Below are 20233 nucleotides of genomic sequence, written 5' to 3' on the forward strand. Positions count from 1 at the left end.
TGTCAAGCAGGGAGGCACTGGGTCCCATTTTTAGAGTCTTTGGTATGACCCGGCCGGGGATCGAACCCCGACCTCCCAGTCTCAGGGCGGACACTCTAACCACAAGGCCACTGAGCTGGTAAGTTCTATCATGAGTAAAATATAAATGCTTCCGTCATACAGTCTGGAGCAACGGAAGCTCTGATCATGAGGGAAAATATAAATGCTTCCGTCATACAGTCTGGAGCAACGGAAGCTCTGATCATGAGGGAAAATATAAATGCTTCCGTCATACAGTCTGGAGCAACGGAAGCTCTGATCATGAGGGAAAATATAAATGCTTCCGTCATACAGTCTGGAGCAACGGAAGCTCTGATCATGAGGGAAAATATAAATGCTTCCGTCATACAGTCTGGAGCAACGGAAGCTCTGATCATGAGGACAATCCCGACTCCCTCCCATCTTTTTAATACCTCTACAATAAATACAATACAATAAGACCATTACTGCGTCAAAAGTATCCAACAAAGTATCCTGTGTGAAAATGGCGAAACATTTGCCAAATAATACAAGAAAGAGGCCTTTTTTTCATCTACATGCTCTGTGAGCTCCCTTTCCAAGGCATAGAGGGGCGGATAGGATTCAAACTAGTGCTGGAAAATTGAAGTTTGTTGTTATTTATTGCGCATGTCATGTCTATGAAATGATTGCGTATATTAGAGACAAAATGGAAATGGAAATTTGCTGCCAAAAACACTGGTGTGCGTGCGTGCGTGCGTGCGTGCGTGCGTGCGTGTGTTACCTGTGGCGCAGAGGGCGATGAAGGTCTGCACATGTTTGCGTATGAGCACCAGCTTGTCCTCGGGAAGCGGCAGCTTCCTCACGATGTGCTCGATGAAGTCGTTGGGAGTGACCGCTGCCAGGTTCCACTTCAACTTACCCAGAACCACCAGCTCCCATTCCTAGAGACACAGAGAGAGAGACTATTACACCTGACCACTCCTAGAGAGAGAGAGAGACTATTACACCTGACCACTCCTAGAGAGAGAGAGAGACTATTACACCTGACCACTCCTAGAGAGAGAGAGAGACTATTACACCTGACCACTCCTAGAGAGAGAGAGAGACTATTACACCTGACCACTCCTAGAGAGAGAGAGACTATTACACCTGACCACTCCTAGAGAGAGAGAGAGACTATTACACCTGACCACTCCTAGAGAGAGAGACTATTACACCTGACCACTCCTAGAGAGAGAGACTATTACACCTGACCACTCCTAGAGAGAGAGAGAGAGACTATTACACCTGACCACTCCTAGAGAGAGAGAGAGACTATTACACCTGACCACTCCTAGAGAGAGAGAGAGAAAGAGAGACTATTACACCTGACCACTCCTAGAGAGAGAGAGAGAGACTATTACACCTGACCACTCCTAGAGAGAGAGAGAGAGAGAGAGAGAGAGAGAGAGAGAGAGAGAGAGAGAGAGAGAGAGAGAGAGACTATTACACCTGACCACTCCTAGAGAGAGAGAGAGAGACTATTACACCCGACCCCTCCCAGAGCGAGAGAGAGACTATTACACCTGACCACTCCTAGAGAGAGAGAGAGAAAGAGAGACTATTACACCTGACCACTCCTAGAGAGAGAGAGAGAGACTATTACACCTGACCACTCCTAGAGAGAGAGAGAGAGAGAGAGAGAGAAATCTACAGATCTATTCACTCAAGGGAGAGGTGTTTTTCAGGGCAACAGTCTGTCTCCAACACTATTTAACATCTACATTAATTATTTAGCATTACTGTTGGAGCAGTCTGGAACCCCTGGCCTAACCCTTAATTTCCTGCTCTATGCTGACAACCTGGTGTTGCTGTCTCCCACACAACAAGGACTGCAGCAGCACCTGGACCTGCTGGAGCAGTACTGTCAGAACTGGGCCCTGACAGTAAACTTAAACAAATCTAAAGTGATGATTTTCCAAAAGAAGGCCAGATCTCAGGAAACCAAATATCAATTTAAATTAGGAAATACACCGTTAGATCATACCCTATATTATGATTAGCTGGGACTAAAGATTAGTGCCTCAGGTCATTTTGGTCTGGCAGTGAGTGCACTGAAAGAGAAAGCATGCAGAGCATTTTATGCTATTAGAATAAAATTCTACAAAATTGATATCCCTATTAGAATTTGGATACAAATATTTGACAGCATAATCCAACCAATTGCACTGTATGGCAGTGAGGTTTGGGGTCCACTCAGTCACCAGGACAATGGGACAAACATCCCACAGAAACCCTGCATGCAGAATTCTGTAGGTCCATATTAAACATCCAAAGAAAAACACCAACCAACGCATGCAGGGCAGAATTAGGCCGTTACCCATTAATTATTAATATTAGGAAACAATTTGGTTACACCTTAAATCAAGCCCCCAAGACAGCCTGGGATTCCAGGCCCTGCAATCTCAGGAGATGAAACCCCAAAAGAGTCCCTTCTGCCAACTAGTCCTGGGACTTATTGATCACTCACAACCCAACAACAGTGTCCAGCCTCAACCTCAGACCAGCACTGCTTCACAACCACTAATTAGAGTCAACCAAATTAGTAAACTAATACAATACATCTGGAACATTGGACTAATCAAACCAAAACTTAAAACAAACTTAATTGTTATCTGGCCCTAAAACATGAATATAAACTGGCTGAGTATCTGTTTTCGGTCAAAGACAAAAAGCAAAGACAGATCTTGACCAAATACAGAGTGAGTGACCACAGTCTGGCCATAGAGAAAGGACGACACAATAAGTCATATCTACCTCCAGAACAGAGAGTGTGTGGTCATTGTACCTCAGCTGAGGTAGAGACTGAGACACACTTCCTATTAAAATGCAATAAATATGATAATATAAGAGCAGAATATTTTAGGAAATTTGAGTTGTTGATCCCAAATTTTAAGGAACTAGATGACAATGACAAACAATTCATTATGTTAGGAGAGGGACCTGCAGCACACCTGGCTGCACAGCATGTGACTACATGTCACAAAATGAAGGACAAATAAAAAACAACACTAAATGTGACCATTATCTTGACACACACACACACACACACACACACACACACACACACACACACACACACACACACACACACACACACACACACACACACACACACTTTAATACTGTACATTTTGATCATTTGCATATTGTATTGTGTAAGTTAATGTTCTATTTGTATGTTTGATATTGTTTTTCTGTTATATTTTTATTTATTTTATTTTTTGCTGCATTGTATGCTTTGGCAATACTGTAGTTACTACATTCATGCCAATAAAGCTAATTGAATTGAATTGAATTGAGAGAGAGAGAGAGAGAGAGAGAGAGAGAGAGAGAGAGAGAGAGACCCTCATTGAAATTATGCATACTTTGACGACTTTAATGATAATAAACATTATGTATAAAGTACATGCATTGTCACACCTTTATCAGAAGGATATAAACTCTAAACATGCAGCGGATTATCTCCATTGCATTTCATATTTATATAAATAATAATGATGTGAAACCATTTGAAAATACATGCCAGGGACCCCTATAAGAGAAGATTTTCACGGCTCTAGCAGAGATTCTCAACCCGTTTAATTTCAAGGACCCCCAGTTTGACATGCATTGGTCTACGGACCCCCATTTAATGGCATTTCTATCTCTCGGGACTCCCAATTTACGTAGTAAAATCAATGTTAATTCAACTCTGAGAGTGTACAAATGGAACGGGTCCATTTTGGTTCCATTTGTATACGCTCTCAGAGTTACAGACCCATAAGGGTTTTTACCCGGGGACCCCCTGGAACTCCCTCAAGTACCCCTGGGGGTCCCCGGACCTTGGGAACCACTGCCTTATTGTCCCGGTTCAGGACAGGCAGGTGTTGGACCCAAGCGCAGACAAAGGCAGAGGACAGGCAGGTCGAATACAAGGGGGTTTATTAAAATCAATTTTGGGCGGGAACCCCTTTGTGTTTTAAGCGTAATGTTATACTTTAGCTATTGAAAAATAGCAGATCTACAAGCTCATAGCGCAGCACCGAGTGCCGTGCTATGAACTTGTAGGTCTGCTATTTTTGAAAAATCGTGAAAATGTGCCTCAAATCTTTGAATATATATTCTTTCAGAGTTTCAGATTTTAACTCAAATCTTTGCTTCTGGGTCCCTGGAATAACATATTTCAAGATGGGGGGGCGGAGGCATATTAGATTAATTTGTGGGGTCCTTGACATGAAATATTGAGAACCACTGATATAGAAACATGAGGTTTTTCAGAAAAAGGGCATTTTAAAAAGACATTTTTTAAATTTCTACGTCAGGCCTAAATGGGTTAAGCTTAACCAAAACAGGATATCAAGAACATAGACTGGAACACGAGGAAACAAGGAACAACTAGGATCAAGGGAAAACACTAGGAACATGGAATATCACCAGGAGCCCAAAAAACCCACTGACTTACATTTACGAACGAACAAAGAACTGAAAACACATGGGCATACATGGGGTGCGTTCGCAAATGCGCACCGGGAATGTGGTCAGTTTGTTGAGTGTGGTGGGCGGTGACGTCACAGAGCCTTATTTACGAACGACCACAGCTGTGGTCACACCGATTCACACTGGACAACCCCAGCTTCAGGATAGGGTCGCTCAGTGCGGGCACTCGGCACACCCGGTGCGCAGCGCACTGGATTTTCGAACGACAACGCACCGAGTGCACTGTATAAACGAACGACAAGAGAGCACACCAGTGCGTTCAGGGCACATTTCCGAACGCACCCTTATAGACAGCGTCCGAGCGATTCCCAAGCAGGTTCTCAGGGAAGGAGCGCTCGTTGTACCACGCCGGCCACACGGGCGGAACTTCACCTTCTAATACAAACACAAAACCCCATTCTGCCAGCTGCCTAGTGGATTACTACACTGACTTGTAATACCATGCTTCATGCGTTCGCGCCCCACTGCCGCCACCTCTTTTACTACCGTGGACTTTTTAATAGTTTTTGGATTAAGGTTGGTGAGGGTTTCGTTAATAGTTTTTGGATTAAGGTTGGTGAGGGGTATGTTAATAGTTATTGGATTAAGGTTGGTGAGGGGTACGTTAATAGTTTTTGGATTAAGGTTGGTGAGGGGTACGTTAATAGTTTTTGGATTAAGGTTGGTGAGGGGTACGTTAATAGTTTTTGGATTAAGGTTGGTGAGGGATGCGTTGCTCCCCTGCTTGCGGTTATGTTTAGGTTAGAGTTAGAGATAGGGTTAGTACTAGTCATAGAGTACTAGTAGGCATAAACACTTGTGTGCGGTCCAAAACACAGCCCAGCGCTTCCTACTTCCTACAACCAATCACAGCGCTCCAAATTCAACTTGCGCTTGGGAATCGCTCGGACGCTTATAGACAAGGACTAACTGGACACAGGGATTGGCTGGGGGACTAAGAGGACACAGGTGGAAAACATAAAGACTAATCACAAGGTTAGACAAGGCAGGTACAGAACTGGGGCATACAGGAAGGCACATAACAATACTACAAAATAAAAGGTACACATAGTAAGATCAACTCTTAAACAGCAACTAAGAAACAGGGGAAACACAATACTACAGAAGCACAGTAAAGCAAAGTAGAACACTAACTAAAAACCTTAAGGAACACAATCAAAATACAGAACATGTCACAGAATGTGACACTTATACGAAGCGACGTGTAGTGAGCTTGTAGATTTGGGTCCCGGGGCAAACACCTATTCAATTTCTCTTTTGGGTCTCGGGGGAAAAACACAGTTCGGGAACCCATGCCATTCAGAATGTAACCAAATGTACCCCAATCAGAGTGAAATAAATTACCAGCTTAGCCCCACCCCCGCAGAGCAAAGACCCTGATGAGGTCATGGACTTGTGTTGGCCCCCCAACGGCACACACAGGTGGCCTCAGGTGACCTGAACATATCGGTCAGCTGTCTGGGGACTTTCCCCCCTGCGTGTGTGTGTGTGTGTGTGTGTGTGTGTGTGTGTGTGTGTGTGTGTGTGTGTGTGTGTGTGTGTGTGTGTGTGTGTGTGTGTGTGTGTGTGTGTGTGTGTATGTGTGTGTGTGTGTGTGTGTGTGTGTGTGTGTGTAAACATGGCCTATGTCAGGAATGTTGTCTAATTGGGGACCAAATTGATGTCCCCAAATTGAATTTTACGGAATGCATTTATAAATAAATAAGGGTTAGAAGTTTGGGTTTAGGGCAAGGAGATATGGAATCTGTGTGCGTGCGTGCGTGCGTGCGTGCGTGCGTGCGTGCGTGCGTGCGTGCGTGACAGAGAGACAGAGAGACAGAGAGAGGAATGCAGTAAATGGCAATGACCCGGTCAAATATGTTACCTCTTTCCGTTGAGGTAAGGCTATATTGACACACATATAGCAGTAAATGATAAAAGAACAACGTTTTGCAAGACAGGCGAGACTGTAGTAAAAAAAACGAGTATAACATTCCTGAAACTGTTCATTTTTATGTTTTAACCCATTCTGTACGGAACCCTTTTGGTGTTTTAACCCATTTTGGGGCGGGAACCCTTTTGGTGTTTTAACTAAGCATTATGTTATACTTTAGCTATTGAACAATACACCTCGCAAAGACACCTTGCAACCCGCCCAGCACAGACACAACACTGTCAGTGTCCATGAAGACACCTCGCAACCCGCCCAGCACAGACACAACAGTCAGTGGACCAAAGATACCTCGCAACCCGCCCAGCACAGACACAACACTGTCAGTGGACCAAAGACACCTCGCAACCCGCCCAGCACAGACACAACACTGTCAGTGGACCAAAGACACCTCGCAACCCGCCCAGCACAGACACAACACTGTCAGTGGACCAAAGACACCTCGCAACCCGCCCAGCACAGACACAACACTGTCAGTGGACCAAAGACACCTCGCTGTCTGCCTTTGTTCAAAATGTATGCATTGTGTGTGTGTGTTTGTCACTCCGACACATGATATTCACTGCGACACACGCGTCAGATCTGAGCGTGCCATAGGCATTCGACCTGACAACGATTCTACAAATGCCTTCTAAATCCTGCCAGTTTTCTGAAAAGCCCATGTTTCTGTCAGTGGTTCTCAAACATGTTCATGTCATGGACCCCCACAAATAATCTGTAATTGGCTGCCGACCCCCCATCTGAAAATATGTTGTTCCAGGGACCTCCCAGAAGCAAAGATTTGACTTAAAAATGTTCGCTCTGAAAGAATATATAGTCAAAGATTTGCGCCACATTTTCACGATTTTTTCAAAAATAGCAGACCTACAAGCTCATAGCGCGGCACTCACTCACGCGTTGGACCCCCAACACTGTACAATACTTCATACTGTAGATGTCATCTGTCATCTACAGTATGAAGTCAAAGTCATCTGAATGAAACACAGCCACAGGAAGTGCATGCACCGTGACCATAATATGGGGTTAGGGTTCGGTTTAGGAATATATTATAACCACGCTCATCAGGTGGGCGTTACTACCGGACGGACCTGCCATGCTGCCTGTCGGGCTTTCCCAGCAGCCAGAGAGAGAGAGAGACAGAGAGAGATAGAGAGAGAGAGAGAGAGAGAGAGAGAGAGAGAACCACGTGCTACAACAATCCAACATGGCCACCTCCCAACTCTTGTCTCTGTTTGCCTCTATGATAATCTCTCCTCTCGCCTAAATAGACAAACTGTCTTTGATATAGCGGCCGGAAAAAACACAAGTGAGTGCATTTAGTTGTTCCTTACACTTTAATGTATCGCACGATATTATCCACGTCCGAGGCTCATGAGGAGGAAGGACGGACGGACGCCGCTTGCAGACAGTGTTGATTTTGTCGACTAAAACTAAGACGAAAAATGCTCGTCCACTACCTTTTTGCACTGACGAAAACTAAATGGAAACTAAGCTATGATGACAAAAACTAAGATATACTGACAATTTCGTCAACAAATAAGAACTAGACTAAAATGTTAGGAGGGCATAGGGGACAAGAGATCCAGTATAAGTCATTTTACACTTGGTTGCATGCTGAAAATAGCTGCTGTACAAGCTACGAGCTTGTAGATCGGCCATTTTCAGCAAGTGTAAAAACAGTCATTACGACGGCATCAAGGCCCGCCAAAATACATTTTAGTCGACTAAATCAACTGTAGATTTAGTCGACTAAAATCGTATGACATTCCAGGTGACTAATGTGACTAAAACTAAATGAAAACTATTAAAGAGACTATGACTAAAACTAAATGAAAACTATTCAAGAGACTATGGCAAGGCATGGCAAGGCAAGGCAAGGCAAGGCAAGGCAAGGCAAGGCAAGGCAAGGCAAGGCAAGGCAAGGCAAGGCAAGGCAAGGCAAGGCAAGGCCAGGCAAGGCAAGGCCAGGCTCCCACTTCCTCTGGCCGGAACTTGTTGGTAACACTTGTGGTTCCCTTACGAGAAACATGTTACTAAAGATGAGAAAACACACACACACACACACACACACACACACACACACACACACACACACACACACACACACACACACACACACACACACACACAGAAACCAGAAGTGTCACATGTCCCGAGCGAGCAGCTGATCTGTATTTCCTGTATGTGCATGTCAGCCAAAACTCTGCCTTACACACAGTGGTGGAAAAAAGTAATCAAATGTTTTACTTTATAGGTAAAAGTACTAATACTGCACTGTAGAAATACTCTGATACAAGTAAAGGTCTGGAATTCAAAATGTACTTGAGTAAAAGTACAACAGTATTGCCATCTCAGTGTACTTAAAGTACCAAGAGTAGAAAGTACTCAATGTAGAATGTCCCATTTCAAGTTTTCAAATGTATTAACATATTTTGAAAATGCTATACAGAGCAACACATTGTGAGAAGAATTTGACATACGCAAGTAAAGTACAAACAAATGCCTCAAAATTGTACAGGTTACTGTAGACGATATGACGGATTATGATAAAGTTTTAAAAAAAAATCCCCTTATTTTAGTTTGCACGCACGCGCACGCACACACGCACGCACAGTGCACACACGTCGGAATGTCAGACTAAGCTCTATGCCCGTGCACGAACCTCGAGAAGAAATTCCATTCCAGAAGTGTTCCTTCCGCAAGGAGCCACCAAAAAGTTCCTTCTGCAAGGAACTACCGATGGACGGACGGAGCAGATTAACCCATAATCTGCTCCACAATTAACCCATTCAGGACGGGAACACCCTTTTTGGTGTTTTCAAGCATTATGTTATACTTTAGCTATTGGAAAAATAGTAGATCTACAAGCTAGTGCCGTGCTACGAGCTTGTAGATCTACTATTTTTCCAATAGCTAAAGTTGACATTTTTTGAAGAAGCGTGAAAATGGGGGGCGACTTGCGCTGCGGTGAACAAAACAAAATAAAAGCTCAACACAATCCAGGTCTGGTCGGTCGGTCGCGGGCGTCGTGTGCACGAAACGAGCACATGCGGGCGGCGGTTTCACAGGCCTCCGTGCACGTACGCTAGGCGTATAATCGCCCCTCGACTTCCCAAAGTAAACTCAACGCCTCTCATGGACAATGAATTACTAGGCGCGTCAGTCGCTCACTGTCTGAACAGGCTTTTACACATTATAGTCCCAATAATGAAAACGAAAAAAGATCAAGGACCAACATCGATATTATTATGCTGTCATAATATGAACACAATGTTAAAGGTGAGCTTTCTCTCTTTCTCTTTCTCTTTCTCTGTGCGTGCGTGCGTGCGTGCGTGCGTGCGTGCGTGCGTGCGTGCGTGCGTGCCGTGCGTGCGTGCGTGCGTGCGTGTCCTGTGCGTGTCTGTGCGTGCGCGCGCGTGTGTGTGTAAGAACAGCATCAAAACTTTGGCAGGAGTTCAAGCCGACCTCGATGCTCCGTAACAAATATCTGCCACCAGATGGCGGTAGAGACCATTTCACTGCATACTGTATACTGTATGAGGCCAGAGGGAGCCTTTTACAGTAAAAGCAGAAAGCCTCTCTCTCTCTCTCTCTCTCTCTCTCTCTCTCTCTCTCTCTCTCTCTCTCTCTCTCTCTCTCTCTCTCTCTCTCTCTCTCTCTCTCTCTCTCTCTCTCTCTCTCTCTCACTGGTTTCATTTTTACGCTCTCAAGAGTTACATTATTGTTCAATGTTACTTAATTTACAAGAAGGAAGTCTACACACAATTAGACAATGTATAGAATAATTGTTATTTTGAGTCTATAAACCGCGGCTCAAATGCAGAATAAATAATGGAGCTTGTCATGAGGAGGGCTGATAGGCCAAATACACAACACATTGTGTGAAGTGAGGGGCGCAAGCATGCCTGGTAACGTTTGTTTCAAGTGCTCCAAGCAAATTAACATTAAAAGTCCATAGTCCATAGACATTTGTTTTTGTGTTTTAGCAAATTCAACATAAACAAGGCGGAACAAGGCAGAAAGAGCCTGCTGGTTAGTCAGTCAGGGACCAATTAGAAGATTGACAAAGGGTGAATTCCAAAAGCCAGTCGCTGGAGGTGCTATAGCGCCACTAACATGGTAAATGGTGCATTTATATGGGGACTTCCCATAGATCCGAAGTCCCGTTATAGTCCGAACATGCGCTAAGGTTGTCGAACATGCAGAAAGTATGTTGAACATGCGCTGCTGGTTGGCGAACATGCGCTAAGGTTGTCGAACATGCAGAAAGTTTGTTGAACATGCGCTGCTGGTTGGCGAACATGCGCTAAGGTTGTCGAACATGCAGAAAGTTTGTTGAACATGCGCTGCTGGTTTGCTCCCGTGCTTGCGGTTATGTTTAGGTTAGGGTTAGTTAAAGTCATTTCGGAACAATGGGAGATCGGAACAATGACATGGCACAGCATGTATATAGCGCCTTTATTCCAGAGCACTTTACATAGACATTACATTCACACACATTCACACACCGATGGTGGAGGAAACCATGCACCAAGGCACCAAACTGCACACCGGGAGCAATCAAGGGGTTCAGAGTCTTGCTCAAGGACACTTTGACTCTGGGGGAGCCCAGCCGGGATCGAACTGGGAACCTCGCGTATATAAACTCACGGTTCCCATCCAGCTGCTGTCTGGCCACTCTATACCCCTGAGCCCACTGCGGCCCTGGCCCTATAAAACAAACGCCATGCGTGGTTCCTTAACCCATTCTGGGCGGGAACCCCTTTTGGTGTTTTAAAGCATTATGTGTTATACTTTAGCTATTGAAAAATAGCAGATCTACAAGCTCATAGCTCATAGCTACGAGCTTGTAGGTCTGCTATTTTTGAAAAAATCGTGAAAATGTGCCTCAAATCTTTGAATATATATATTATTACAGAGTGAACATTTTAACTCAAATCTTTGCTTCTTGGGGGAGGTCCCTGGAACAACATATTTTCAGATGGGGGGGCGGAGGCATATTACATATACTTTTTGGGGGTCCTTGACATGAAATATTGAGCACCACTGATACAGAAACATAAGGTTTTTTCAGAAAACTGTCAGGATTTTGAAGACATTTTTTTAAAATATCGACGTCAGGCCTATAAATGGGTTATTAACTATCTGCTTACCAGGAGCTCGTGCGGTCGTATGGAGTTGTCCGTGTAGATGCAGAGCTTCTCGGCGGTCAGCGGACGCGTCTCCTTCAGCTTGGAGGCCAGGAACATGCACACGGCGCCCAGAAGCTGGAGGTTGCACTTCCTGGTGGGCACCACGGCCAGGAAGCGGTCCAGGTAGTTCATGGACAGAGGGAACACCTCCTCCTCGCACTTCTGCTCCTCGCACACCTGGGGGGGGGGGGGGGGGGGGGGGGGGGAGAGAGGAGGGAGGGAAGGTGGAGGGAGAGAGAGAGAGAGAGAAAGAGGGGGAAGAGAGAGGGGGAGGGAGGGGGAGAGAGAGAGAAAGAGGGGGGGGGGGAGAGAGAGAGAGAGAGAGAGAGAGAGAGAGAGAGAGAGAGAGAGAGAGAGAGAGAGAGAGAGATATGGCATATTAATGCATATTTGGAACAATGTGTAACTTGCAGGGCTTTATATTCACAAAGCAATTGTGAGAAAGAAAAAAAAATAAGGCAAACAAAAAAAAATCCTTTGACGAAGTAGTCTTATAAAGAAATGAGACACTAATCAAATAAAGTGCGCATATAAATGCAATGACACACATAGTTGGGGTCGGGCCAACTTGTGGAGCCCAGCCCTGCGAACTTAACTGCTTCATGCGACAACTTCCAATTATTTTTATCAAATGGGATTATTTTGTATTAAATAAAATAAAACCTTAGCAAAGGGGTGTTTCTAAAGAGACACAACATCATGTCACATGTATAGTGTGTCGCATTCCTTCATGTCATTCATTTACAAATAAATGAAATTCCAAGTCACACAATCCAAGGCCGAATGAAAAAGACACATCCGTACCAACCAACAAGCGGCGCACACGGAAATACTTTCTTTCATTCGTCACGTTTTCATAAAACATTTAAAAATAGAAATAAATTGCCCACGCCGCCGCTCTTGGTCTGGTAATGTGCGGCGGGGTCTTCCCCGTCAGACCCGACGGTCCCCGCGCGTCTCTCCCGAACGGAGACGGTCACAAAACGGACAAATGTGAAAGCGTCGCACCGCCGACGAGGCTAGATGGTGCGTCAGTCACCATATTTAGACTCCCCAACAATGTCCCCCTTTCTTTAAAAATTAATTAAAAATCTCCGCGCGGTCCGATCGGGACGGTCTTCACATGACAATAAGCCCACGAACCCCGGGCGTCCTCCCACGCCGGTCCCGACCCCGAATATCACTCGTATGGCCGCGAAACGAACTTAATTCCACGGTGTGTCGGCTTCAGAAACAGAACAGAAAAGGGGACTTGTAGCCTAACTATATAAAGGCCCTCTCTCTCTCTCTCTCTCTCTCCTCTCGCCACCCTTCCGCATGCGGAGCTTCACGAATGAATATAAAACGTTCGGAACGCGTTGGGGGTCCGCGTGGTCGTGGATCGGCCGGGCCGGACCCTGCCCCGTCCCACGGAGACGGGTCCCGCCGCTGTTAGGGCCGTTTTCACCCCGAAAAACACCAAGAGAAAACTACACGATCGAGCCGAGACGAAAAAACCAACTCAAAACCAACATGGCGTTGTTGGGCGCAGAGGCAGAGAGGGGAGAGAGACAGACAGACAGAGGAGTGCATGACGTGTGCACATGGAAACCTTTTAGGCTTATCTAAAATAACAATAAAAACCAGCATGATCGGGGACATCATTTATAGGGTCGTTTTTCTTGTATTTATTTAGGGGATTCACCCCCGTGGCGAAGTATAACAAATGTCTTCCCCCTTCCCCTCCTCCTCCTCCTCGTCCTCCTCTGACAAAACATTCCTTTTATGAGTTATAAAGTCGATAAGGCTTCAAACAAGACAAGCAAGGGGACACACAAACAATCACAACTATACAATGAATCAACATGAATTTGGAGGGGAGGGGGGTGAATTATTGCGCTCCGTGCGTAAAAAGAAAGAATTCGAAGGTTAGTTAGGGCTTTATTTCTGGTGCGCACCACCACCATGACACGGGGTCAGTCTTTTACCTAAACAACTTGACCACAAGTTATAAGTCTTCTTTATCCGCACAATTTACACACTTTAGGCATTAAAGCAGACTGCCCTTAATCCAGAGCGACTATCAAATACATATAGAAAGAGTCATCATGACATGAAGAATCGTAAGCAAGCTTGAAAACCTAACATCGGTCTTAACAGTGGAGTATCTATAAGTCTAGAGTCCGCCGCGGAATACATGCTATAAGGAAAGGCAGGGTTACTAACTATATAGCCCCCTTTTCGGGACCCCTTTTGCTTACCTTTTTCTGTATTTTGGGACAGAAAAAGGTAACCAAAAGGTTCCCGGAATGAAAGGAAAAAGTGAGTTGAGGGGTTCTTCTTAAACCAACCCAAACCCACCTCCAAACATCCTGGAAACTACTAGCTCTACTATGAACTATAGACCCCCTTTCGGGACCCCCTCTCTAGGTTACCTCATTGCTGTATTTGGGACGTCGTTTTACCGACGTGCCAAATACAGAAAAGGGTATATAATAAAAGGGACCTGTATATATATATGGTCCCCGGACCGGCCCGGTACCGGTTCTTCTTCTCCCCATACCTCCAGCATCCATGTGGCCACCATCCGCCTCATGAAGGGCTGGATGTCCCGCTGCACGCATTGGAAGTAGGAGCACTGGGGCACGAAGCTCTCCTCCACGGTCAGCAGGCTCTGCAGAACCCGCTCGTCGCACAGCAAGTTGGGGTCCGGCCTGGCGCGGACCACGGTGTCCACCTCCAGGCACAGCAGTTCCATAATGGTGGGCCCCCCTTTTCTTTTCTTTTTCTTCTTTAATTCCGTTTGTTTGTGTGTTTTTTACAAAAGTATCAAATATATAGGTTTCCAATGAGTATTATGGTCCAATGGTGAGGAGATGAAGGCGATCCGCGCACGGCGGCGCAACGCAACACGCGCAGAAAGGAACGTGTTTTTTGGAGGCATATGAAAAGTAAAGTATAAAAAAAAAAAAAAAAAAAAAAAAAAGTTTTGAGAGACTGCAGGGAGAGATCTAGTCCTCTGCTCCTGCCTCTCTCTCTCTCCGCCGCGAATAACTTTTTCCTTCCTCTCCTCTGACTCTCTCTGTGTCGCTCGCTCTCACACTCTCTCTCCCCCTCCTCCTTTCTCTCTCTCTCTCTCTCTCTCTCTCTCTCTCTCTCGCACACACACACACACACACACACACACACACACACACACACACACACACACACACACACACACACACACACACACACACACACACACACACACACACGCACACACACACACACACACACACACACACACACACTCTCTCTCTCTCTCTCTCTCTCTCTCTCTCCTCCCCCTCTCTCTCTCTCTCTCTCTCTCTCTCTCTCTGTGACGCAACTCATTTTATTAGACCTTGGTTTTATAAGAATTATATGAACTCAATATTTTGCAGTCCAAACTTTTGAGAATGGACCATAAGTTATTCTATATGTAAACTATAGGGACAACCAATATTCATGTTTACTCTCCCAGTTATTAATAATAAAGTGCATTCCTGAGCTTAAGTAAACATAAACAGCAGTACAGTATATATAGTATAGGCTGTGTGTGACGTAATTCTTAGCAGCCTCTTGACTGCTAAGTCAAGAGGAAAATAACTCAAATATATATAGATAAAAGGATGGAGACGATTGATATTATTATTATTATTATTATTATTACTACCATTATTATTATTATTATTACCTTTTTATTATTATTATTATTATTATTATTATTATTATTATTATTATTATTATTATCATTATTATTTATTCATATTGTATCTTTTGTGTCGCACAGTCGCATAATTTGTGCATGTCAACGAGTTTGAGCAGATGTGCACGTGCAGGATGCGAACACGCGCATGCCCCGCCCCCCCCTCTCCGTGTGTGTGTGTGTGTGTGTGTGTGTGTGTGTGTGTGTGTGTGTGTGTGTGTGATAGCTTTCTAGGAACTTTGATGAAACTTTTTTTTGCACAATCTTGTGTTGAAGGTTTGATACTCAAATATCTCTCACGTCTCCATTAACCCATTAAGAACACAGCTGTGTCACCTTATAGGTTTAAACCACTTAAAATATATATTATTATTATTATACAATTATTTTAAACTATAGCTGTTGAAAAATAGCAGATCTACAAGCTCATGAAAAATCGTGAAAACATGTGCAAATCTTTGAATATTATATTATTTCACATGCAGCAAGCGTTTTTAACAGAATATATATATATATATTATATATATATATTTTACTTTTTTTTTTCTCTTCTTTTTTTTCCCAGAAAACTGCAGGAAACTACCTCCCCCTGGCCAGCCGGGGCGCCTGATGGAGGGGAAAGGAACTGGTCGGAATAACGTGTTCCTTCCACGCGCTACGTCTGGCCGGGGAAACTCCTCCCTGCATGTCAGGTGAAAAGAAGCAGCTTGGACTCCTCATGCATAGAAGGAAGCATGAGGTCAGACCCCCCAGGTTGGCAGAGGAAGTGTAGCGCCCAGGATTACATTAGATAATTGACACTGCAAAAAATGGGTTGCAAAAAAGAAAACTGCAGGATGACATTTTGTAGAATCTGGTCTCAGGTCTCAATGGGTTAATAGTCATAACTAGCCTCTAACTTATAGTCATAACTCGTGTATACACCAGTGATTTTCAACCCTTTTCATATCAATTATGTATTTGGCATTTGAGCCACGTACAGACCACCATTATTTAGATTATTTTCCGCAGACCCAAAACGAAAAGACATTTGCTATCGTTGAGATCTTGTACCACAATTCCATGCTGTATTGTTGATTTGAAACGTTGATCGAAATAACAATTATTTGACATTCTCTTCATTGTGTAGACTTCTTGTAAATTAAGTAATGCAGATGTTTAACAATCGTTTAACTCTTGAGAGCGTAAAATGAAACCACATGAACCCACGTCATGCCACGTGTCCATTTTGTTAAATTTGACACTCTCAAGAGTCAAAGATAATAAGGGTCCATTTGGTTATACCAACTCTCCATCATTTAGCTCCTCAACCAGTGGTCCGGGGACCACCAGCTGGTCCTTGAGGGGGTTCCAGGTGGTCCCCGGACCACTGGTTGAGAACCATGCACTGCACTAGAACTCGCGCAAAAATCATTGATTACGCGGCAAAATCTTTCTTTTTTACATGAAATATGCGGGTTTTAATGTGATATTATGCTGTGATTATGCTGGAAGTTGTGAAATATGCAGAATTTTATGCGGTGACATGTTCGGGAAGTTGCGAAATATGCGGGAAGTTTGCGCGTCGATGTGTCAAAAAAGAAAAAGGAATAGGCCTACAAAAATTGAACCCTGCATAATCTGTGCCATTTGGCTGAATATGCATGAATATGACACTATAGTCCCTAATAACTGAACTCATGCTAATCAATAACTTAGAGCTGTGACTTCATATCAAGTTACCCTCTAATTATTATGCGTTTTTCCGCAGAGCGGACCGTCATCTGAAACAATTTTTGTGCCAGTGTAACGGCCCGGATTCGAACCCCGCGTCTCACATGGAAAGCCAACATCTTAACCGCTAAGCCAAAGGGATCCTATGGACCAGGGGAGATATATGGACCCGGGGGAGATATTAGACTTTTTTAATAATAGGAAATAATAATAATAATAATAATAACAACCATGCACAATTAAAGTAGCTATAAGGAATATGTCCACATTTTAATGACTTTTTTAATAATAGGAAATAATAACAACAACAACAACAACAACAACAACAACAACCATGCACAATTAAAGTAGCTATAAGGAATATGTCCAAATTTTAATGATTTTTTATTTTTATTCAGACAGCCAGCAATGGGTAAAACTCTCCCCCAAAAAATGTAGTCTCTGTGACACATCTAGGGGCCACAATCTGCATTCAAAGAGGTTCCTAGAAGCTTTGTCATTGGTTGTTTTGCCTGTCACTTCCTGATTAGTTAGTCATTTCCGCAGGGATTTGTTTTTGGACCAATGACAAAGCTGAATTGATTGTGTCCCCTATAGATGTGTCACAGAGACTATTTTTTGGGGGGGTCATTTTACCCATTGCTGGCTGTCTGAATACCAAAAAAAGAAAACAAAAAGTCATTAAAAATGTGACATATTATTGCTTATATAGCTACTTTAATAGCCCTAAACCAGGGGTGCCCAAAAGGTAGATCGCGATCTACCAGTAGATCACAAAGGCTGTGCAGGTAGATCACATGAGTATTTCATTTAAATATATTGAAGAAAAAAAAAAAAAATTCTCCCCCTCTATTTCCCATTCCAAGTGCATTTGTCTTATACTGTACAGAATGTAACACAAACTCTACTATTCCGAAGCCCCCTCAGGTACATATTTAAACTATTTTCAGCAATGGTATAATAATTGATTTGGTGGGTAGATCTTGCCGAGCTGGTCATTTTGAAAGTAGCTCTCAAGTCAAAAAGTGTGGGCACCCCTGCCCTAAACCAATTCACATATCCTGTCCTGCAAAATAACCCAGAAAATATGAGAGTACAACTTTAGTAAAGTTGTTGAATTGCATTCTAAGTGAGGGTTTTAATCAACATGAAAGGGTCCATTCGGTTATACATTGATTCATTCCATCTCAAGAATTTAATTAACTTTTTAGTTTCTTGTTTATTTTTTTTATAACCAAGGAAAGTGGTGAAATGTCCCCTTTAAACGTTTCTTTCTTCCCCTCGGTGTGTGTGTGTGTGTGTGTGTGTGTGTGTGTGTGTGTGTGTGTGTGTGTGTGCGTGCGTGCGTGCGTGAATGGTTCGGTCCTTCCTTCCTCATGTCGTCACAATGCTCTCAGCCAATAGAGGCAGAGCATGTTGTTACTGGGCAGACTAAACAACACATGTCCCCTTTTATGACACACCACGTATGGTGGAGTCAGTGCATGGTGGAAAAAAGTACTCAAAAAGTAAAAGTACCAATACTGCAATTTATAAATACTCTGTTACAAGTAAAAGTCTGGAATTCAAAATCTACTTGAGTAAAAGTACAAAAGTATTGGTATCAAAATGTACTTAAAGTACCAAAAGTTTAAAAAGTAGGCTACTCATTGTGCAGAATGTCCCATTTCAAAGTTTTCAAATGTATACAAATAATTTGAAAATAGCAGATCAGAGCTTGTAGATCTGCTATTTTCAAATGGCTGAAATATATAGTGCTGAAGTGGTTATTGTGTCTTCTAAACCTGACAATTTTCTGAAATACCTATGTTTCTGTATCAGTGGTGCTCAATATTTCAAGTCAAGGACCCCCAGAAACATCTGTATTTGGCCACGGACCCCCATCTGAAAATATGTTGTTTCAGGGACCCCCCAGAAGCAAAGATTTGAGTTAAAAAGTTCGCTCTGAAAGAATATATATTCAAAGATTTGTGGCACATTTTCACGATTTTTCAAAAATAGCAGACCTACAAGTTCATAGCGCGGCACTCGGTGCCGCGCTATGAACTTGTAGATCTGCTATTTTCAACACCTAAAGGATAACATGATGCTTAAAACACCAAAAGGGGTTCACGTACAGAATGGGTTAAACTGTTAAAGGGATATTTCACTTTAAAAAAATAACCTTTGGTCATGTCATCGTCTACTCAGGCTTATGTGAACACCCCAGACCGTTTTATGTTGCTTGATTCAGTATTTAGATATTTGATTTTAATTGTAGCTGCCCCGCCCCCTTCCTATACAAACCCATTGTAACTTCATTCATCGAAAACACCCGTCCTTTTTTATGGTGACTGATACTGTCCTTCTAATACGTGAGGGGGTCGTGTTTTTTTCATTTAATGTTTTCATTTATTTTTAATATAATTTGTTATTCTTTAGTCTCCTCCGTCACGCTACGTGGTCTCATTTTCCAAAATAATTATTAAAAATAAATGAAAACAGTAAATAGTTAAAGGGAAACTTCACCCTTTTTGCAAAAGAAATATATGTTAATGACGTTTAGAAGATTTAGAACACTTTCCTGGGGGTCTTCATGTGTGTAATAATGTGGTTTTAGATATTTTAGATTTCAGCAGTGAGCCCAGTGTCTCTGATGTCATGGACACTGGGTTCACTTCCTTCCTATAATCCGCCCGTTCTCTATATATATATATATATATATATATATATAAGGGCGACTGTGGCTCAAGAGGTAGAGCAGGTCGTCCAATGATCCATGGGTCGGCGGTTCGAATCCTGGCTCCTCCTGGCTACATGTCGAAGTGTCCTTGGGCAAGACACTGAACCCCAAATTGCTGGTTGGTACCTTGCATGGCTTCCGCCACAATCGGTGTATGAATGTGTGTGTGAATGGGTGAATGTAATGCACAATCTATGTAAAGCGCCTTGGATATTTTTATATATATATATATATATATATATATATACTGTATATTTAGGAGATTGTCCTATAAATACCTAAATACATCTCATCATTTCTGAAGTGGGACTCTGAACCCTATACCACATCAGATCAAGTAATTTCACCAAATTCAAGGTACCAAAAGTTAACAATGACCTCAGCATTTTAATTAAGTACAGTATAAAATGTACTTGGTTACTTTACACCACTGACCAGCGAACATAATA

The 20233-nt window shown here is 43.3% G+C and overlaps 1 protein-coding gene across 1 annotated transcript in view; it reads right to left on the reverse strand.

Moving 5' to 3' along the window:
- The window catches only part of ccnd2a (cyclin D2, a), a 24172-nt gene extending 9572 nt beyond the window's left edge, over window positions 1-14600 (reverse strand). Inside the window, exons 1-3 of the mRNA XM_079500881.1 lie at window positions 14183-14600; window positions 11602-11817; window positions 782-941 (exon numbers count right to left, since the gene is read on the reverse strand). Of these exons, the coding sequence (XP_079357007.1) occupies window positions 782-941; window positions 11602-11817; window positions 14183-14377 (571 nt within the window). The 5' untranslated portion in view covers window positions 14378-14600. The remainder of the gene's footprint in view (window positions 1-781; window positions 942-11601; window positions 11818-14182) is intronic.
- Between the last annotated feature and the right edge of the window lie 5633 nt (window positions 14601-20233).

This window comes from Electrona antarctica, assembly GCF_951216825.1.
Source record: "Electrona antarctica genome assembly, chromosome: 5".
NCBI lineage: Eukaryota > Metazoa > Chordata > Actinopteri > Myctophiformes > Myctophidae > Electrona > Electrona antarctica.